At 28.9% G+C, this 19558-nt stretch overlaps 1 protein-coding gene across 1 annotated transcript; it reads right to left on the reverse strand.

Annotated features, from left to right (window-relative positions):
- Positions 1–233: 233 nt before the first annotated feature.
- LOC105140747 (F-box protein SKIP22-like) lies at positions 234–1178 on the reverse strand. The gene has a single exon (XM_011047711.1). The coding sequence runs from the start codon at positions 1176–1178 to the stop codon at positions 234–236; it is 945 nt and encodes a 314-aa protein (XP_011046013.1).
- Positions 1179–19558: the final 18380 nt, after the last annotated feature.

A 19558-nucleotide genomic window follows, 5' to 3' on the forward strand; every position in this document is an offset into this window, starting at 1 on the left:
ATAATGAAAAAAAAAATGACAAAAAATAATAATAAGATTGCAGAGTCTCTTTACTTCCTTTCGAATTCAAGTACTAATTATGATCATTTATTTGCCCCTTAAATTTAATTATTATAAATTTGTTAAAGCGGGACGGCTTCACAAACACACACTAAACACTTCGAGGGGAAAAAATTATATGTTGTCGCCCAGCAGCAAAAGAATAGAGTTGGAGAACAGTACAGCACAATGTTCTATTTTTCTTGTTCCATGGATATGTTTGGCATCGCCTTCTTCTTCATGCTCCTCACTTCTATTATTCTCATGTACAGCTGAATTTTGGCTCTCCGGTCTTCGTATTTTTCTGGTGGTGGGATCATATCCTGCTGGAATCTCTGGCAAATTAAACGAGTGGCCCTGGACAAAAACCGCAGCTCCGAGCAAACACATTCCATTCTACCAACATCTACGAGGGAAAGCAACCCCATGATCTTTAACTTCAACTCTCTTGGGAGGCGGTCGAAGCATGGTGGAAGAGCCATACCGGTCTTCTCACAAAGATCTATTAACAGCGGCAAAGCTAGTCCATCCTTCAGTACTTTCTCTAGCTGTCGAACTTCATTCTTATCATTGTCATTCATCAAAGAGTTCCTTTCACAATTTGCTCGCAACAAATTTATTGTGCGTCCAAACCCCTTTCCATTCAAACACACCCTGTGTATATCCGAGCCACCTTTGGTCAAAGAACCACATACATTGACGATATCTTCTGAACACTGTACCTTCACATAAATCGATTCAGCAACGACGTTTTCAGGAAGCAAGAGCCCTGGAAGAGTGTACCACATCGTGAATGCGTTTGAAGACAGGTCTGTTGGAGGACGAAACTGATCAACTTTCATCCCAGATTTCAAATCGAACCCAATAAAACCAAATTCCAATAAGATGGCATGAGTAGCAATAGCCGCATTATGATTAGAGAAACTACAATCCTCATCCTTCTCAGTAGTTGTTTCACTGCTAGAGGGTTCTGCTACACTCTCGAACCCAGCAGATACAGAAGACTCGTGGCGGCTTGTCGTTTGTTGATTTGGGAAGTTGAGGGGTAACTCCTGATGAGAAGTTTCAGGTTCTTCTCGACCAATCACCTGTTCTTGGACGGACAAAACTTGAGCCAGGGTTCCTTGTTCTTTAGGCATGTCTTTGAAATTCAGGATAAGACTTTCTGTAGGTTTTGGCAGACAAATTAATCTGGAGAACAACGAAAAAAAACGAAGAAAGGAACTCCAAAATCTGCAGGAAGCTTGAAGTTCCTATGGTGATATATAGGGATAAGAGAAGCTGCACGCACACGCACACACACATATATATATATATATATGTATGTATGTATTGAGAGAGAGACAGTCCCAATCAATGCTGAGTAGTGATAGTGATACAGAGAAGGGGCACTAGAGTCCTAATCAACTGCTGAATTTGCCAACTCAGCACGTTAGCGTATCCAGAACAATTTACCGTAGAAATTAATAGAGAATTTGACTGGCAACTTCCCATGCCAATCCACTCAAGTATCTAATTATTTATCGGCCGATGATTATTAATTCCTTAGTCCCATATTAATTGATATTTTTTTATGATTTTAATTTATGTATTTTTTAAGACAAATTAAAGTAGAATTATTTTATATTCTCATCTATTCTCCCTATTATTTTAAAAATCTATTCAAAATAAAATTTAACTATATAAACATAATTGAAAATAAAAGTGAGATAATTTTTTTAAAACAGATTTTTTAATTAATATATAAACATAATAGAATCCTAATCAATGCTAAGTAGTGATAGTGATATGGAGAAGAAATCCTAATGAACTGCTGAATTTGCCAACTCAGTACAGATTTTACTGGTGAGAGTTAAGCAACATTCTTTGAGTTGATGCTCGCGTGGAGGTCAAACTAGATAGGTTGCGTGTAATTCACCGCCAAGACAGATCGAATAAAAAGGACTCATTTTTGTTTTCAAATGTTAGGATAATGATCCGGATCAAGGCGATTCACCCATCAAATAAACACTCTAGATCAAGAAACCAGCTTGGTTAAATTACTTTATTATTTTGAAATAACTTTTTTATTTCATTATAGGATAATAAAAATAAATATAAACAACAAAATCATGAAATATGAGTCATTTTTAAAGGGTATTTATTTACATGCCAGGTTTGTTTTAGCTTTTAAAATAAACCGTACAAACAACATGTTTAATAATATTAAAACTTAATTTATTATTTATATAGGATCTATATAGTTTATGGTGAAACCACATGTTTGCTCCCCTTCTTCTTGTGTCTTGATGGTGGAGAGTAAAACTCTTCATTATTTCTCTTCTTTTGTCATAAAAAATAAATTAATTTATTCTTCATGTAAATAATAGAAATATTCTCCAAACTTATATAAATATTAAATTAATTTTAATTAAAAATATTTTTTATAAAATAATATTTTTTAAAATTACTACATGAAAATTATCACAACACGAAACACGCTAACTGGACAGCTACTTGCTAGCTATGTCGTAGTAATGTTTCTCCGTATATGGGTACCAGAAACGAAGAAAAAGAGGACCCTTTTGTCTTTCAGAGTAAAATGGGTACTAGAAACGAAGAAAAAGATAACCAGTGTGCACATCAATCAGGCAGTTACCTCTGGGAAATTGTGATTCTCAACTTCATTAGCTCCAATAGAGGTGTGAAAGGCACGACTTCTCTCACCTTTATTTTCAAAGGTTACTTCACTTGGTTGCAGACGAACCAGGTACCAGAACAGGATCTCCTTCATAAGCAACCACACTTCTTGGGTGCCAGACTTTGCTTAGTTTATGGCTCTTGGATTATCACAATTTCTGACAACATCCTCTCTGACCACTGTACTCTTGTTTGACTTTTTTCTCTGTTCTTCCTCGTGGTGACTGGTTCTCTTTTCAACAGCGCTCCATTACTGCCATTCACAGCAGAAGCCCCCTCTAGCAGATGTCATTGGCTACAATAGCTACAGGCTTCCATTTGACAGGAGAAATGTTACCAGCAACTATTGGATTCTCTTAAGTCACTGGCGATGGTTTCTTTTCTGGGTTAGAACTCACATTCATGGTAACTTCGTTGCTCATATCGAAAACCTTTTAATGAGTCAATTTCTCAGTAACAGTCAACATTTCTGGGTTGACAGTTGGTCCTTTCCATCAATTATTAGTTGATAGTTCTTCCTTTATTACCTTCTGCAATGCAGCATCTTCCTAAACTTTGATTGTTTTATCAGTTTCCCAAGTTTGGAGAATTTGACCAGCACCTGGTTGCCGGAGAATTTTCCCGCCAACACATTTTAGTATGAACTTGAACTGTAAGGATTCCAAAGCAGGGGCAAGTCCACAAACAGCAGTAAACCATTCCAAAGAAGCAAAATGCAAGTACAAATGTTCAGAAAACCACACCTCGCATTTCATGACCACCATCGATCGTGACCGATGATTCCCCTCATAGGTTCCTCCAAGTGTGCTTGATTTTTATTTTTATTTTTGTTGTTTTTCATAGTTTGTTTGTTATGAGATTAATTTCGGGTAATTATTAGTTTTGAAAACTAAATGCAGGTTGATTTTTGTTTTATTTATTTTTTTTGTTTAAATCGATTTATTTTAATTTTATCTTTTAAGTTTTTTTACGAGATTATTTTAATTTTATATTTGAAATTTATAAATTTTTTTAATTTAACAAGATTTTTTATTATTATTTAAATATTTTTATCTTTTTATATTAAATTATTTGATAATATAAATAAACTTAGATATAATTATTACTAATTAAACCAATAACTTGATCTCAAAATTTTTTACCCTAACATTGTTTTTTCGACAAATTAATGACATGAATGACTGTACATAATATTACTTAAAATGATCAAAATAATAATTAAAATTAAGAAAAAAATAAGATTTTATAGTCTTTTTACTTCCTTTCAAATTCAAATATTAATTATGATCATTTGTTGGCATTTAAATTTAATTATTATAAATTAGTTAATTATTATAAAATTTTAATTTAATTTAAAAATGGATTCTATAAAACATAGATAATGTCATTATCTAAGTGGCAGCAGGTTAATCTAATTTAATTTGGATTAATCCAAAATATTGTTGATTCAATTTTTTTTTAAAATAAAAAATAAGTAATTTTTAAAGTTAAACCAAGCTTTGGTTGGGATAGAGAAAATATAATACACTCGCCATGCCAGCAGGTTTGCTTCAAGCCTATGTTCACTCTGTATACTTTTCTGTCCCCGTTTTGAGTAATGGCTGGGAAGTAGATTTAAATTGACAATATAGCATATTAAATCTTTGCCACATATGCATCATTTCTTATTTCCTCAAGCTCAGTTATTTGTAATTTTCGAAGTTGACTAGCATAATCCAGATTTGAATTGAAAGCTTTAATAGCCCAATAAGCTTTATGTTCAAGTTCCATAGGCAAGTGACAAGGTTTTCCATAGACTAGTCTATAAGGTGACATACCTAATGATGTTTTATAAGCAGTTCCATAGACCAGTCTTTCCTATTAAGGTTCACTGTTTTCTCCAAAATATGTTTGATCTCCCTATTAGCAAGCTCTACTTGTCCACTTGTTTGAGGGTGATAAGGGGTGACAACTTTGTGTGTGATTCCATATTTCTTCATTAAAGACTCAAATGGCTTGTTGCAGAAATGTGTTCCACCATCACTTATTATGGCTCGAGGGACTCCAAATCGACTCAAAATATTTTCTTTCAAAAACTTTATCACTGTTTTGTGATCATTGTTTCGACTTGGAATTGCCTCTATCCATTTTGAAACATAATCTACTGTGACTAATATGTATAAGAAACCAAATGATGGAGGGAATGGACCTATAAAATCTATACCCCAAGAATCAAAGATCTCAATGACAATAATAGGATTTAAAGGCATCATGTGATGTTTTGAAATAGATCCCAACTTTTGACAATTTTCACAAGACTTGCAGAATGCATGTGAGTCTTTGAACATGGTGGGCCAATAAAATCCACTTTGTAAGATTTTTGCAGTTGTCTTTCTTGATGAGAAATGGCCCCCACATGCCTCAGAATGACAAAATTTAATGACACTACTTACCTCATTGTCCGGAATGCATCTTCGAAATATTTGATCAGGAAAATATTTGAATAAATAAGGATCATCCCAATAAAAGTTCTTCACTTCGTTCAAGAACTTTCTTTTATCTTGGGTACTCCAATGAGCTGACAATTGTCCTGAAACAAGAAAATTGACAATATTAGCAAACCAAGGCATTGTAGAGACAGAAAGTAAAGATTCATCGGGAAAGTAGTCATCGATTGATGTGATGTCAGTTTTCGAATCTATTGTCAATCTTGACAAGTGATCTGCGACAACATTTTCACTGCCTTTCTTATCTTTGATTGTGATATCAAATTCTTGAAGTAATAAAATCCACCGCACCAATCTAGCCTTAGAATCTTTCTTAGAAAGAAGATATTTCAATGCTGCATGATCACTAAAAACAACAACAGGTGAGCCAACAAGATAAAATCTGAATTTTTCACATGCAAATACTACTGCAAGTAATTCTTTTTCAGTGGTGGTATAATTCATTTGAGCACTATTTAAAGTTTTACTTGCATAGTAAATTACATAAGGTTTCTTATCTTTTCTTGGTCCCAAAACAGCACCTACGGTATAATCACTAGCATCACACATTATTTCAAAAGGTAATGACCAATTGGGAGGTTGAATGATAGGAGCACAAGTAAGCAAGTTTTTAAGTTTAACAAAGGCTTCTTCACAATGTTCAGTCCATTCAAAAATAGTATCCTTTGTTAGAAGGTTACTTAAAGGCTTAGATATTACACTAAAATCTTTGATGAACCTTCTATACAAACCAGAATGTCCCAGGAATGATCTAACATCTTCAAGAGATTTTGGTATTGGCAAGTTTGGGAGTATGGGTTGTGGTTGACCCTTTGAAAACTGTTTAAAACACGGGCTTGTTCATGGAGACATTCCTTAAAAGAAGGCAAGGTTGGACAATTGTTGGTTGAGTGTTCATTTGTTTCACAGATTTGACACACAATGTTTTCAACAGATTTTAATTGACAACTCCTTTTCAATTCTAGTGCCTCGACTTTTCTAGCTAAAGATGCAAACTTGGCTTGAAGGTCATGATCTTCCCTAAGGTTGTACATGCCTCCACTAGATGTGTGAGGCTGAGTTTTACTCGGTGCCTCATAAGTACTCGCAGTGTCCCAATTTTGAGCATTTTCAGCTAACAAGTCTAAGTACTCCATTGCTTCATCAGGGTCTTTATCTTCAAAAGTTCCATTGCACATCAATTCAACCATTTGCCTATCTTTAGGTGTTAACCCTTCATAGAAATGTGAAACCAATCTCCATGTTTCAAAACCATGATGAGGGCAAGTACTAAGCAAGTCTCGATACCTATCCCAACATTGGTAAAATGTTCTCCTGGTTTTTGAGTGAAAGTGATGATTTGTCTCTTGAAAGAGTTTGTTCTATGAGATGGAAAAAACTTCTTTAAAAATTGTTGTTGCATTTCATCCCAAGCACGAATGGATCCTGGTCTTAAATTTTGTAGCCATGTTTTAGCTTTATCTTTTAATGAAAAAGGGAAAAGCTTTAATCTAATGGTGTTCATGCTATAATTTAAATTATTATATGTGTTGCAGACCTCTTCAAATTCCCTTAAATACAAGTATGGATTTTCCAATTCTAAACCATGAAAAGAAGGTAAAAGTTGAATAATACCTGGTTTAAAATTAAAATGAGATGCATCAGGAGGAAAAACTATGCATGATGGTGCACTTGTTCTTGTGGGATTCATGTGTTCCCTAAGTGTTCTAGCACGATTATTCTCATTATTTTCATTATGAAGTGATTGATTATCTTCTTCAGCCATATTTTCTGAAAATGATGAGGATACCCTACAAAGTCTACCACTTGATGTACGTGACCACACTCTCATGCACGTGTAGGAATAAAATAAAAAAAGAAGAAGAAGAAAGCAAAAGAAGGAGGAAGAAAACAAAATAAAAAGAAACAAAAGAAAAGAAACAAAGTTATATACAAGAAAAGTGAAAAGAAAAAATAAAATAAATACTATAATTTATATAAGAACTTACCTCCCCGGCAACGACGCCAAAAACTTGACACGACTAAAAGATTGATGTCTTCTCCCAAGTGCAGGAGTGTCGAAGTAATAAATAACCCGGTAGGACCGGGGTCGAACCATAGAGAGATTAATTGTACAAATTATAAATAACAATAATATAACAACAACAACAACAACAACAACAACAACAACAAATCATCATCAATATTATTATTATTTTCATCACTATTTTTATAATTATTGAAAAAACAAAAATCATAAACTTGATTTGAATGATAGAATTGAAAATTATAAAAATTCTAACAAAAAGGCCAAGAAAAATAGTAAGAAAATAAGAGAAAAGGGACCAAATTGAAATCACCATTATTATTGAAAAAATAAAATTCATAAACTTGATTTGAAGGATTAAATTGCAAGGCATAAAAACTTTGATAAAAAAGTAAAGGAAAAAAATTAAAAAAGTAAAAGTAAAAGGACCAAATTGAAATATCTTATATATACAAACTAAAAACAAGGGTTAAATTAAAAACAAACAACACTTCAATAAAAGAGAAAATGACTAAAATACAACAATCATTTTGGAATAACAAAAATAATAAGGGCTATAATATATTCACGGGGGTAGCAGAGAGAAATGAAGAAAGGAAAAAAAAAAAGATAAGGTCATCGACGATACACTGACCAGATTTGAAGCATACGTGCCACCTATAATAGAAAAGAGATGGCGAGAAATAATCTGAGGCGGTAAACGACCATTATCGACAATTGAAAACTATTGCATGCTTTAAACGGTGTGTGCGGTGATTTCAACATGCAGCACACGCCGATAACTTTTTAAATAAAAAATTATTATTTTAATAGCAAATTAGGTAACTACCATCAACTAAACTTATAATTAACAAAGAAAAACCAAGGTGAAAAGACCAAAATACCTCTAACAATAATGAATTAAATATTTTGCATTTAAGGTTACACATGTAATTTTATTGTGTATATAAAAAAGAAAATACCGAAATGTCTTTACCCGCCACCGCTTAATTTTTTGCTCCTAGGATACATGTGTCATTTTTCACTATTTATAAAAATATTGAATGAACAAAAATATCCTAAAAAAATCAATAATAATTAAACCTTGTGAAAATATCAAAATACACTTATCTAAAAGTTTTTTTTTTTTTTAATGGGGAGGACAACATGTTCACCACACTATAGTGGTGAATAGGAAAATGTGAAGGGGGTTATAATGAATCTCTTATGCCTTTTAGTATGTTTGTTGTGAAAATTCTTGTGAAAAAGGATGATGTGATACATAAATAAAATTTTTATATAACATGCTTTGATAGAAAAAACACCTGGGATTATGAAATTTGAAGAAAAATATTTAAAAATGATTCCAAACAAAATAAATTTTGCAAGGGTTGGCGCCAAACTTAAGAAGAAAAAAAGAAGAAAAAGAAAAAAAAAGAAATGAATGTCAATGAAAAACCATCATAAATCTTGAAAAGCGCGTCATATTACAATGTAAAGGCCATTAAGATCTTTAAAACGCTACCTTGAAAGGTGATGTTTGATGGCCAAATGACTTAATATATGTTGCTTGAAAGATATAAGAGCTGCTTATATATGCTAACAAGTTTTTTAAAATAATATTTAATATATGATAATTACAATAATATCTCTGAACAACCTTCAAAATTACAACAAAACCAATATATAATGACAAAAAAACCTTATAAGAAAGTAATATTTGTTTTGTTTACAAGGTTACTAAAGTAATTGTATTATTCCTTATAAAATGAAAGTATTAAAATACCACTAAGACAAGAGAATAAGTATTTTTTTTTATTTCAAGGTTGAGGTTGTAATTTTACTAAGCAGAAATATTGAAATGACAAATCTAACCCTTCACAATATGCTAAACACAGTTATGTCATGGTAAAAATAAAATATTGCCTCCAATGCCTCGTTTAAAGGTTTTATTTTGCAAAGACAATTTGTGTAATTTTAATAGTATAATGAATACTGATTAGTGCCTATCTAAAAGCACAATAACTTTCCTTTAAGAATTAATTTTATGTTAATATTAAATTAATATTAATGTGTATTTGTCCCGCTAATATATAAATAGAATTTAATTTTATCTTAAATTATTTGCTACTATATTTAATCAAGTTAATTTAATCAATCTTTTTAAGTTTATGTAAGTAATTACTTGATACTAAAATTCAATAAAAATATTAAAAAACAAATTCAAGTTTCAAACTGATCTATTTGTCATCTATTTATTATCAATAATATAACAAATTAATGAAATTGAAACAAATTTATGATTCTCTATTTTAAGACAAATTACTTATCCATTTTTCTCAAAATTAAAAAAAGAGATCGATTATTTACTAATGATGATCAACTTAAATTTATTTATTTTTTATTCTTGAATTCTTAAAACTTCAATAGCTCGTGGGATATATAGGCATGTTAGACTAATGAGTAACAAAACCTAAGAATTACCAACCATTATACATCAACATTCATTATCCATCAAATTACCATTTTTATATATTTTTTTTTGTTCTATGCATTGATATTTTTCATACAAAAAAGATCCTATCGTAAATGAATAAATAATGAGAAAATACATCTTATTCTATTAATATTTTTTTAATAGAATTTATAAATATTAATATCAACAAGTAAACAATGGTAGGTATACTCTTATTTTTTTCCCTTTGATTTATAACTTTAATAATGACTCGAAGAAAGTGTTGATAATCCAAAATTTAGAAAGAAAAAATTAAATAAAAACATTGCTAAAAATAGCTTATCATTTGATCAATGAAACATTGAACTACTATCTTTTTATAAATTACACTACATATCTAGTTAATGTATCCAGTTAATGTTTTATTTTGTAAGGGCAATTGTGCAATTATATAATTTTAATAGTATAATGAATAGTGATTTGTGTCTTTTTAAAAGCATAATAACTTTCTTTTAATAATTAGTTTTATGTTAATATTAATGTGTATTTGTCACAATATTATATAAATAGAATTTAATTTTATCTTAAATTATTTGCTACTATATTTAATCAAGTTAATTTAATCAATCTTTTTAAGTTTATGTAAGTAATCACTTGATACCAAAATTCAATGAAAGTATTAAAGAACAAGTTCAAGTTGCAAATTGATCTCCTTGTCATCTATCTCTTATCAACAATATAATAAATTAATAAAATTAAAATAAATTTATGATCCTCTATTTTAAGATAAATTGCTTATCCATTTTTTAAAAAGATTAAGAAAAGAGATTGATCATTTACTAATGATGATCAACTTAAATTCACATCTTTTTTATTCTTGAATTCTTAAAACTTTACTACCACATGGGATATATAGGCATGTCAGATTAATAAGTAACAAAACTTGAGAGCTACCAATCATTATACATCGACATTCATTATTCACCAAATTATTGTTTCATATTTTTTTTGTTCTATGCATTGATTTTTTCAAACAAAAAATATCCTCATCCTAAATGAATAAGTAAGGAGAAAATATATCTTATTCTATTAATATTTTTTAATAGAACTTATAAATATTAATATCAACAAATAAACAATGGTAGGTATATTTTTATTTTTTTTCCCTTTGATCTATGACTTTAATAATGACTTGAAGAAAGTGTTGATAATCCAAAAATTAGAAAGAAAATATTAAATAGAAAAATTGCTAAAAATAGCTTGTCATTTGATCATTAAAACATTGATTACCATCTTTTTATAAATTACACTGCATATCTAGTCAATGCTAATTCAAAATAATGATAAAAATTAAAAAAAAAAAGATTATGATATATCAATAACTCATGTTTCTATAAGTATAACTGTCTCTATAAATATAACTATTTTTTTTCTTTTCACTTTTCAAGCAAAATCTATTTCCCCCTTTTTTCTATTACTTTTTTTTTAGATTCCCTAGATAATGTGGAAATAGCCCTAAAATTTCACAAGTAAAGTAATATATATATATATGTAAGCAAATAAAATCAATCATATAAAAGCACACATATAGTTTATATGGTTTGAAAATTTAGGCCTACTTCACGAGCAAAACAATTAGAAAAATTTATTATAAGAAAGTAGAAAATTATAAGGTATCATATAAAATTATTTTCTAACCTAAGATCTCAAAGTAACCAAAAACTCACATTTTCTATTTTTGTTTTAGCCATGGTTTAGAGAATGAATACACTTACAAAAATAAATCACTAACCCTAAAATATAACAACTTTAGACTTTTGTATATGAATTGAGTATATTCGCATTAGACTTTTGTATATGAATTGAGTATATTCGTATTTATTTTCTCATAATTTAAGATAAACCCAACAAATCTATATATTGGTTTACATTAAACCAACTTACAAAACTTGAACTCCTCTCTAATTACCTTAACCAAACATTTTTCAAGAACTATGAAAACCAATTATGTCTAAATAATGCTTGAATTTAACTATAGAGATAGACTTCATCAATATATTTGCACAGTTCTCAATTATAGTAATTTTTTCTCTGATATAATAACATGTGACATAATATTTAGAATGAAGTGATACCCAATATTAATATGTTTGGTCCTTTTATAATACATCCAGTTCTTGGCTAGATGAATAACACTCTAGCTATGGCAATATATAATAATCAACGTATATGACAAACCAAGATTATCAACCAAACCTTTAAGTCATAAAGCTTCTTTCACTGCTTTTGTCAATATCATATATTCTGCCTTTGTTTTATACAATGCAATAATGAATTAAAAATTTGCTTTTTAACTAATATATTGGTTTACATTAAACCAACTTACAAAACTTGAACTCCTCTCTAATTACCTTAACCAAACATTTTTCAAGAACTATAAAAACCAATTATGTCTAAATAATGCTTGAATTTAACTATAGAGATAGACTTCATCAATATATTTGTACGGTTCTCAATTATAGTAATTTTTTCTCTGATATAATAACATGTGACATAATATTTAGAATGAAGTGATACCCGTTATTAATATGTTTGGTCCTTTTATAATACATCCAGTTCTTGGCTAGATGAATAACACTCTAGCTATGGCAATATATAATAATCAACGTATATGACAAACCAAGATTATCAACCAAACCTTTAAGTCATAAAGCTTCTTTCACTGCTTTTGTCAATATCATATATTCTGCCTTTGTTTTATACAATGCAATAATGAATTAAAAATTTGCTTTTTAACTAATAGCATACCCTGAGAGAGCAAAAAAATATAACTTGCTAGTGATCTTTTTCATCCTAAATCACCAGCGTAATTTGAATTTACAAAGCCCATAACATGATTTCTAATGAAGCTACCTTTTTTCATATATCAAACCAGCATTTATAATATCTCTAAAGTAATAGAGTGTCTACCAATAAACTTTTTAGGTGGGCTGCACATGGAGTCCTTATTAGTTTGCAATTTTGCATACCAAAACACTTAAATACCTTCTAAATATACTTACTTTATGACAAGTATGACTTGCCAAAACTTTGATCTCTGGATATCTTTATACCAAAAATATTCTTAGCTACACCCAAATCCTTTATCTTAAACTCGCCACTTAACTAATTCTTTAAACTGTTGACCTCAAATATATTCTTGGAGGCAATCAATATGTCAACAATATACAATAACAAGTATATAAATAAACCATCTAAGAGCCTTCTAAAATATGTAAAATTATCATAATCACCCCTAAAGTAGTCATGTCTAAACATAAAAGTATTAAACCTTTTACACCATTGTCTTAGTAGCTATTTCAAACCATATAATGACTTTATCAATAAACACATATAGTCTTCTTTACCTTGAGAAATGAAACCCTCTAGCTAATACATATAGATTTTCTTCCCTAACTCATTATGTTAAAAAGTTATTTTGATATCCATCTACTTAAGTTCCAAGTCAAATAAAAAATCAGAGCAAGTAATACCTAGATGGAACTATGCTTTAGAATTGGAGAGGATACTTTATTAAAGTCAACACCTTTTTTTAATGTAAAACCATTAGTAACTAGACGTGCTTTAAACCTTGCATTCTCAACCTTTATAACTCCATCTTTCCTTTTGTAAACTCATTTGCACCTAACAATTTTATGGCCTTATAGTGGTTTAATAAGCTCTTATTTTCAATTTTTGTAAAGAGACATAATCTTTTCATTTATAGCATATCCACTAAGAAGATTCTATGCAAGAGATTATCTTTTTATAAGAACAAGGCTCATAATCATTAAGATTCTCTATAATATTCAAGGTAAAATCAACTAGATTAACATAACTACACTTAACTGGTGCTTTTATCCATCTTCTTTATCTTCTTGTAACAATATTATAAGGTTGTTCTTCAAGTGTATTTTTAACAATAATATCTTACATCACTTCCTTAATAGGCTCAGCTGATATATCTTCTTATATTGCCTCTAAAGCTCTAATCTGAAGCTCTATATGCTTGTTAGTATCTTGGTTCATCTCAACATTAATAATGATCGACTTTTTTTCCTTACAAAACATAATAGACTTATCAAAGGTCATGCATCCTTGTTAGTAATAAACTTAGATGATTTAGGATCAACACGCCATAACTAATATCCCTTTACCATAGATTTATAGCTTAGAAATTAATATTTTCTTACTCTCAACCAAAGTTTATTTTTCTTAATATGAGTATAAACAGGACAACTAAATACTCCCAAATTAGAGTAATTAATAAAAGAAGCAAACCATACCTCATATAAAGTCTTCAACTCTAAAATTGTCGAAGAAGATATATTTATAAGATAACAAGTCATGTTAACTGCTTCTGCCTAAAAGTCTTTTGACAATCAAGCTTGTGAAAGCATATAACGTTGTCTTTTCAAGAGTTTCATATTTATATATTTCATAACCCCATTTTATTATGGTGTATTTCTAATAGTGTGATTTTTAAGAATTCCTTTATTCTTGCAGAACTTGTCAAACTAACCTAAACAAATCTCTAAACCATTATTAGTTCTTAAACATTCAATCTTTTTACTAGTTTATCTTTTAATCAAGACTTTACCCTGCTTGAAAGTAATAAACACATCACTCTTTCTTTTTAAAAAATACACTCAAATCTTTATAAGAAGGTCATCAATAAATATCAATAAATACCATGCTTCATATTTTAAGATAGTAAAAGAAGAACCCTAAAGGTTAAGATGAATATAATCTATAGTATCTTTGGTATGATGAATAGTCATACTAAATTTTACCCTGCACTGTTTACTATAAACATAATGTTTATAAAAATCTAATTTGCCTTTATCATGTTTGTTTAACTATATCATCCCCTCTCACTTATATATTCTAACCTCATGTACCATAACTGAGTATAATCATTACCTATATCAACCATAAATAATATACTAGTTGAGTCAATAATTGCTAAACCTTGAAGATGGTATATACTTCTTTCATCATTATAAAATCACCCTTACAAACCTTCAGGATTCTACCTTTAGTAAAATAACCATATCCTTAAAAATTAATAAGACTCAAATAAGATAAATTCACAAGTTTTTTTTTAGTAAAACATTAGAATCTATATATTTTAGTTTGCTTACCAAAAAAATGCGCTTAAAGAATTACAATTCATTATCCATCAATACAAAATTATGTACAAATCCTTTTTATTAATTATAACATAAAAGTAATAACAAAAGTTTATTCTTGACAACCTTATGAAAGAAATAAGAATTAACATGACAACACATTAATCTTCAATATGGATTAACATAATTTTAAATAGTTCTTAATGAATTCATTCTTAACTATACTTTGTTCTTTTTATTCTAATTGTTCAAACAACAAATTAGGTAAATTTTTACATTCAATCTTTTCTTTAATCTTTTTAGCCATCTTTCTTGAATGACTTAATAACTAGGTTATCTAATATAGTATCTAATTAATTTGTTTATTCATTATAAATACTAATTAATTCAAAAACTTTCATTTGGTTATCCATCAATTCAATGAATCCTTACGATTATCAATTATTCTAGCATTTCTATTTGGAAGTTAATGATTTCAATAATTCTAACAAGATCTCAATCAATCTAGAAACCCTATTTGGTTGAAAATCAAACCAAGAAATCATAAGTTTTCAATTAAAATTTTCCATATAATTTAAACTAATTCATACATAAGTCATATTCTTATTATATGATTTAAACATTCCAATTCAAGTATTTCAATTAAAATTAAATCTCTTATTGAATTATTATGGAGGTCGAACCTGCTTTTTACATCTAAAGGTTCCTTGCTTTTCAATTCCTTTTAAATTAAACTTAAACTAATTCATTTCTCATTTATATCAACTCATTTAAACCATGAACTAATCTATCTAAAATAAAAACCCAACCAAAATATCAATCTATTTTCTTCTTTCTCTAGGGAAAACCCTTACATGTTAAACCAATGGGTTTTTTTTTTTTTTGTAAATTCCTCATAAATAAATGTGTTGCCATTAATTTAGCATCTAACTAAAATAATTCTATATGATTTACTTGATAATTAAATCATACAAATTTATCCCTTTAATTCTATCTTTGGTGGAACCCTATATAAAGGAAATGAGATTCTTCTTCTTTAACTCTTTCAATTAACATATTACCCATTGATTTTTCAAGCTTATTAATCTCATTCTAACATAAAGATATCCATCTAAACGTTCATTTATTCTAACACAAATTTCCATCATCATTTCATAAGCAAAACACATCAATTTACATTAATAATTTAAACTAAGCTCTAATCAAGGTCCCTTACCACTTAAGTATAATAACTTGAGAGAAAACGAACAATAAAGACCAAGTTTTGTGACTTCTTTTTATCTTTTTTTTTTCTCTTAAAAAAAATCAACCCCTTCTTTATGTAGAAACCCTTTAATTTTCTTGCTTAAATTCCTTCCAAATTGTCTTTAACCTTTTAATTCAACTCTCTTTGATTTTTTCTTTTACAAAAAATTTCAAGGGATTTTGCTAAATGCTCTTTTTTTTTTCTAATGTGTAATCGGCCAACTTAGTTTCCTTAGGAAGCCAAGTTCTTCTATTTATATACCCCTTTATAACTTTTCCATGATTTTTTAATTCAATTATTTATCCATCTAACTAGGTATATTATCTCATTCTACTTTTAAAGTTTACCATCTTTAAAGTTTTAAATCAATACAATACTCTCTCTATATATATGTGTGTGTGTGTGTTATTTCATCAGTTTAAATTTTTCAATAATAACAGTTTATCTCTTGAAACTCCTGTGCTTGCCCGTCTCATCTCAAATTGTTTAGTGGAAGCCCATTCCCAACGACCAAGTACATTCTAGTGTCATTTAGAGATAGAGGTGGCGTGACGTTCTTTGGAGTGAGGAAATCAACAGGCAGGTGTAATGTGATGATGACATATTTATGATGGTTCGTTGCTAAAAGTTCTTGCCATCATCCTGGGGGAGTGAAGATTCTTGTACCTCGTTGGTGAGGGAGAGATATCGATTGACTATCTTCAGCTCCTTAACTTATCAGTTGTTCTTTTCTACTGTAAGTCAATAGAGCTACCTTTTCACCTAAAGATTAAGAGTTGAGCTGGAGTTGGGCACTTCCCCACGAAAATTGGAAGGAGAGGTTGAGAGTCTATTTGTGATTCACTATCTCCACTTGTCAATTGACTTATTGTCACGCCTTGGATTTTTAGTCTATCTCCCGTCCCTCCCCTGTTGTCACTCGTTCACTCCTCGGAGAAAGGGGATTTGAACTTCGAGTGGGCTGGTGGTTAAATTACAGTTAGCAGATCAGAACAAGGGATAGAGGTTGCAGAACATACGTCTTCTCTCTTCAGCTTGGAATGCAAAGCATTCTTTTCGATCTTGCACCTGGTACACTGAACACCACGCTAATGCTATGAACTCGGATAGCCTTGTGCCCTACCTTTTATTCACTGATATTTTTACCTGGGTTCTTACAATAAGTCTTTTAAACTTTTTAAAAAACAATGGAATGATCAAATTCTTTTTAAAAGCAAAATTTATTTAACTTATGTCTATGGTTTTTTTTTTTTACTTTTCACTTTTTAAACATAATAAAATGACTAAATTACCCTTAAAAGGAAAAAAACATTAAACTAGTATCTAAGGGATTTTTCATATTTTTATCTTGTTTTTGAATTATAATCAAGTTGATTGAGAGAAAATTTGATATTTTTATAAATATAAAATATTATTAAAAACCAAAATTAGCTAGTGTGTGCAACAAATGCTCCTTTATATAGAGAGCTCGATCCTTTTTTAGATAGCCCAGAGGGATTTTGTGACTGCTAAACACTACCTTTCACAATGATGTTGGAATTGTTATGATGTCCCTCCCTTCCTAGGCAATGCATGTGGCTTACCGACCTCTATTTGTCATTAACAAACTTTCGCCCCTCTTTTCTCGCTCCTTTTCAATTTTAATGCCCACCTTCTAAATCTTTAAGGTAGCCCTTCAATTTGTTCTTTAAATGTTAAATTTGGTCATTGTTTTTTTATTACTATTTATTTTATTTGAGAAAGTTTTTTATTTTTTTGTAATTTCATCCTCCTTCATTTTTCTTTCCTATCAAATTTGATTTTCATTCTTTTGATTGCTATTTTTTTTCTTTAGAAAATTTTTTAAATTATTTTTTTATTTCATCATTCAATATTAAATTGGTTAGGAATTGAGATTTTTTATTTAAATCCAGGTCTAGAACTTCATGGGTAACGAGTTTGAGAAATTAACTAAAGTTTAGGAGATTCGTCAAGTTTGTATGTTTTTTTCCCTTTTTTTAGACTCATGTTTTTTTTTTTTAGTTTCATCATTCAATATTTATTTCATTGAAGATTGAACTCCATTATTTATTTTTATTTTCTTTCTATAGGGCTTTTCATTGGTTTAAAAAATGACTTAGATTGTCTCGAGTCTTTTATTTGTTATTTTTTGTTAAATTTATCCTTTTAAAAGAAATTTTATTTTTGAATTAAATCAAATTAACTAATTAAATATAAGCATGAAATTCTCTTTTCATAATATTTTATTTGATTTGCTTTCTATGTTATTACTCTAACAATACATGCGACCTTTTTCAATGTTATTGTGTAGCTTTTCACAGTGGTATTAAAACTATCTCGGTGAGCTCTTTCTAGTAGTAGAGCAGTGTTTACAACAAAGCAACGATGAGTCTCTAATGAGTTTTTCTTTCTTTTCCTCTCGAGTATAGTATTGGCAGCTCAATTTTTTATAGTTAATTATTATTATTTTTTGTTAGCTTTATTTAACATCGATGTCTTTTTTTTAATCTTATTATTAAATTAACTGAATTTATTAAACGCAATTAAGTCAAAATCCAGGTCTCAAGTTTTTCTTGCTTTTTTAAAAATTTTAGCATTGCTATGATATTTTTTTATAATAAGAAAATTTTGAGATGATACATAACATAACTACTTTATCTAGTGATAAACTATTATCTAAGATAAAAAAAAAAGCTTTACTATCATGACTAGATGATATTACCAAGGGTATGCATATTATAATACATACAAAATGATAAAATATTAAGCATAGGTTATACATGTTAATATCAAAATATATATTATTAGCACACTAAGTATAGATTTTAAGAGCATAATTAAAAGTAATAGTATTTACTAGATATTGATCCACTCTATATTGGGAGTCGGGTCAAATTTTTCTTGAATATAAAAAATATTTAAATGTTGCTAACATTTTTTTTTAATGGAAAAAAAAATTTAAACTATATAATGGTTAACTTGATGTGATATAATTGACTTTGCAGGTCCAACAGTAACCAAACGATTTATAAAAACATAGTTTGTCTTAATTTTTTTTAAGATAATATCTTTTTTTAATATTAAGAGAGTAACATATTATATTGACTTAGATCAACCCAGATTATAAAACTATGATAATCTTGAAAAAAACAAATCAAAATCAATTATTAAACCTATTTCTAATCAACTAAGTGTTGAAGTATAGAATTGAAAAAAAAAATAATTAAAAAAAGAATCTAAAAAAGTAACTTGAGTTAACTTATCAAACTTGCGATTTAAATCATAAAATCAAGATAAGACTATAGAAAATAATTTAAAACAAATTATAAAATTCAATTCTTAATCAGCCTAATGTTGAAAGATAATTTTAAAAAAATATAAAAAACAAATTAAATTAATCTACCAAACCCATGAGTTAGGGTAATGAAATTGAGATAACATTATATAAAAATAAAAACAAAACCTGATTTAACTTGT

The sequence above is a fragment of the Populus euphratica genome, unplaced genomic scaffold (assembly GCF_000495115.2).
Source record: "Populus euphratica unplaced genomic scaffold, PopEup_1.0 scaffold150.1, whole genome shotgun sequence".
Lineage (NCBI taxonomy): Eukaryota > Viridiplantae > Streptophyta > Magnoliopsida > Malpighiales > Salicaceae > Populus > Populus euphratica.

Coding starts and splice junctions, on each gene's coding strand:
- LOC105140747 (XM_011047711.1), bottom strand. CDS start 1,178: ATGCCTAAAGAACAAGGAACCCTGGCTCAAGTTTTGTCCGTCCAAGAA.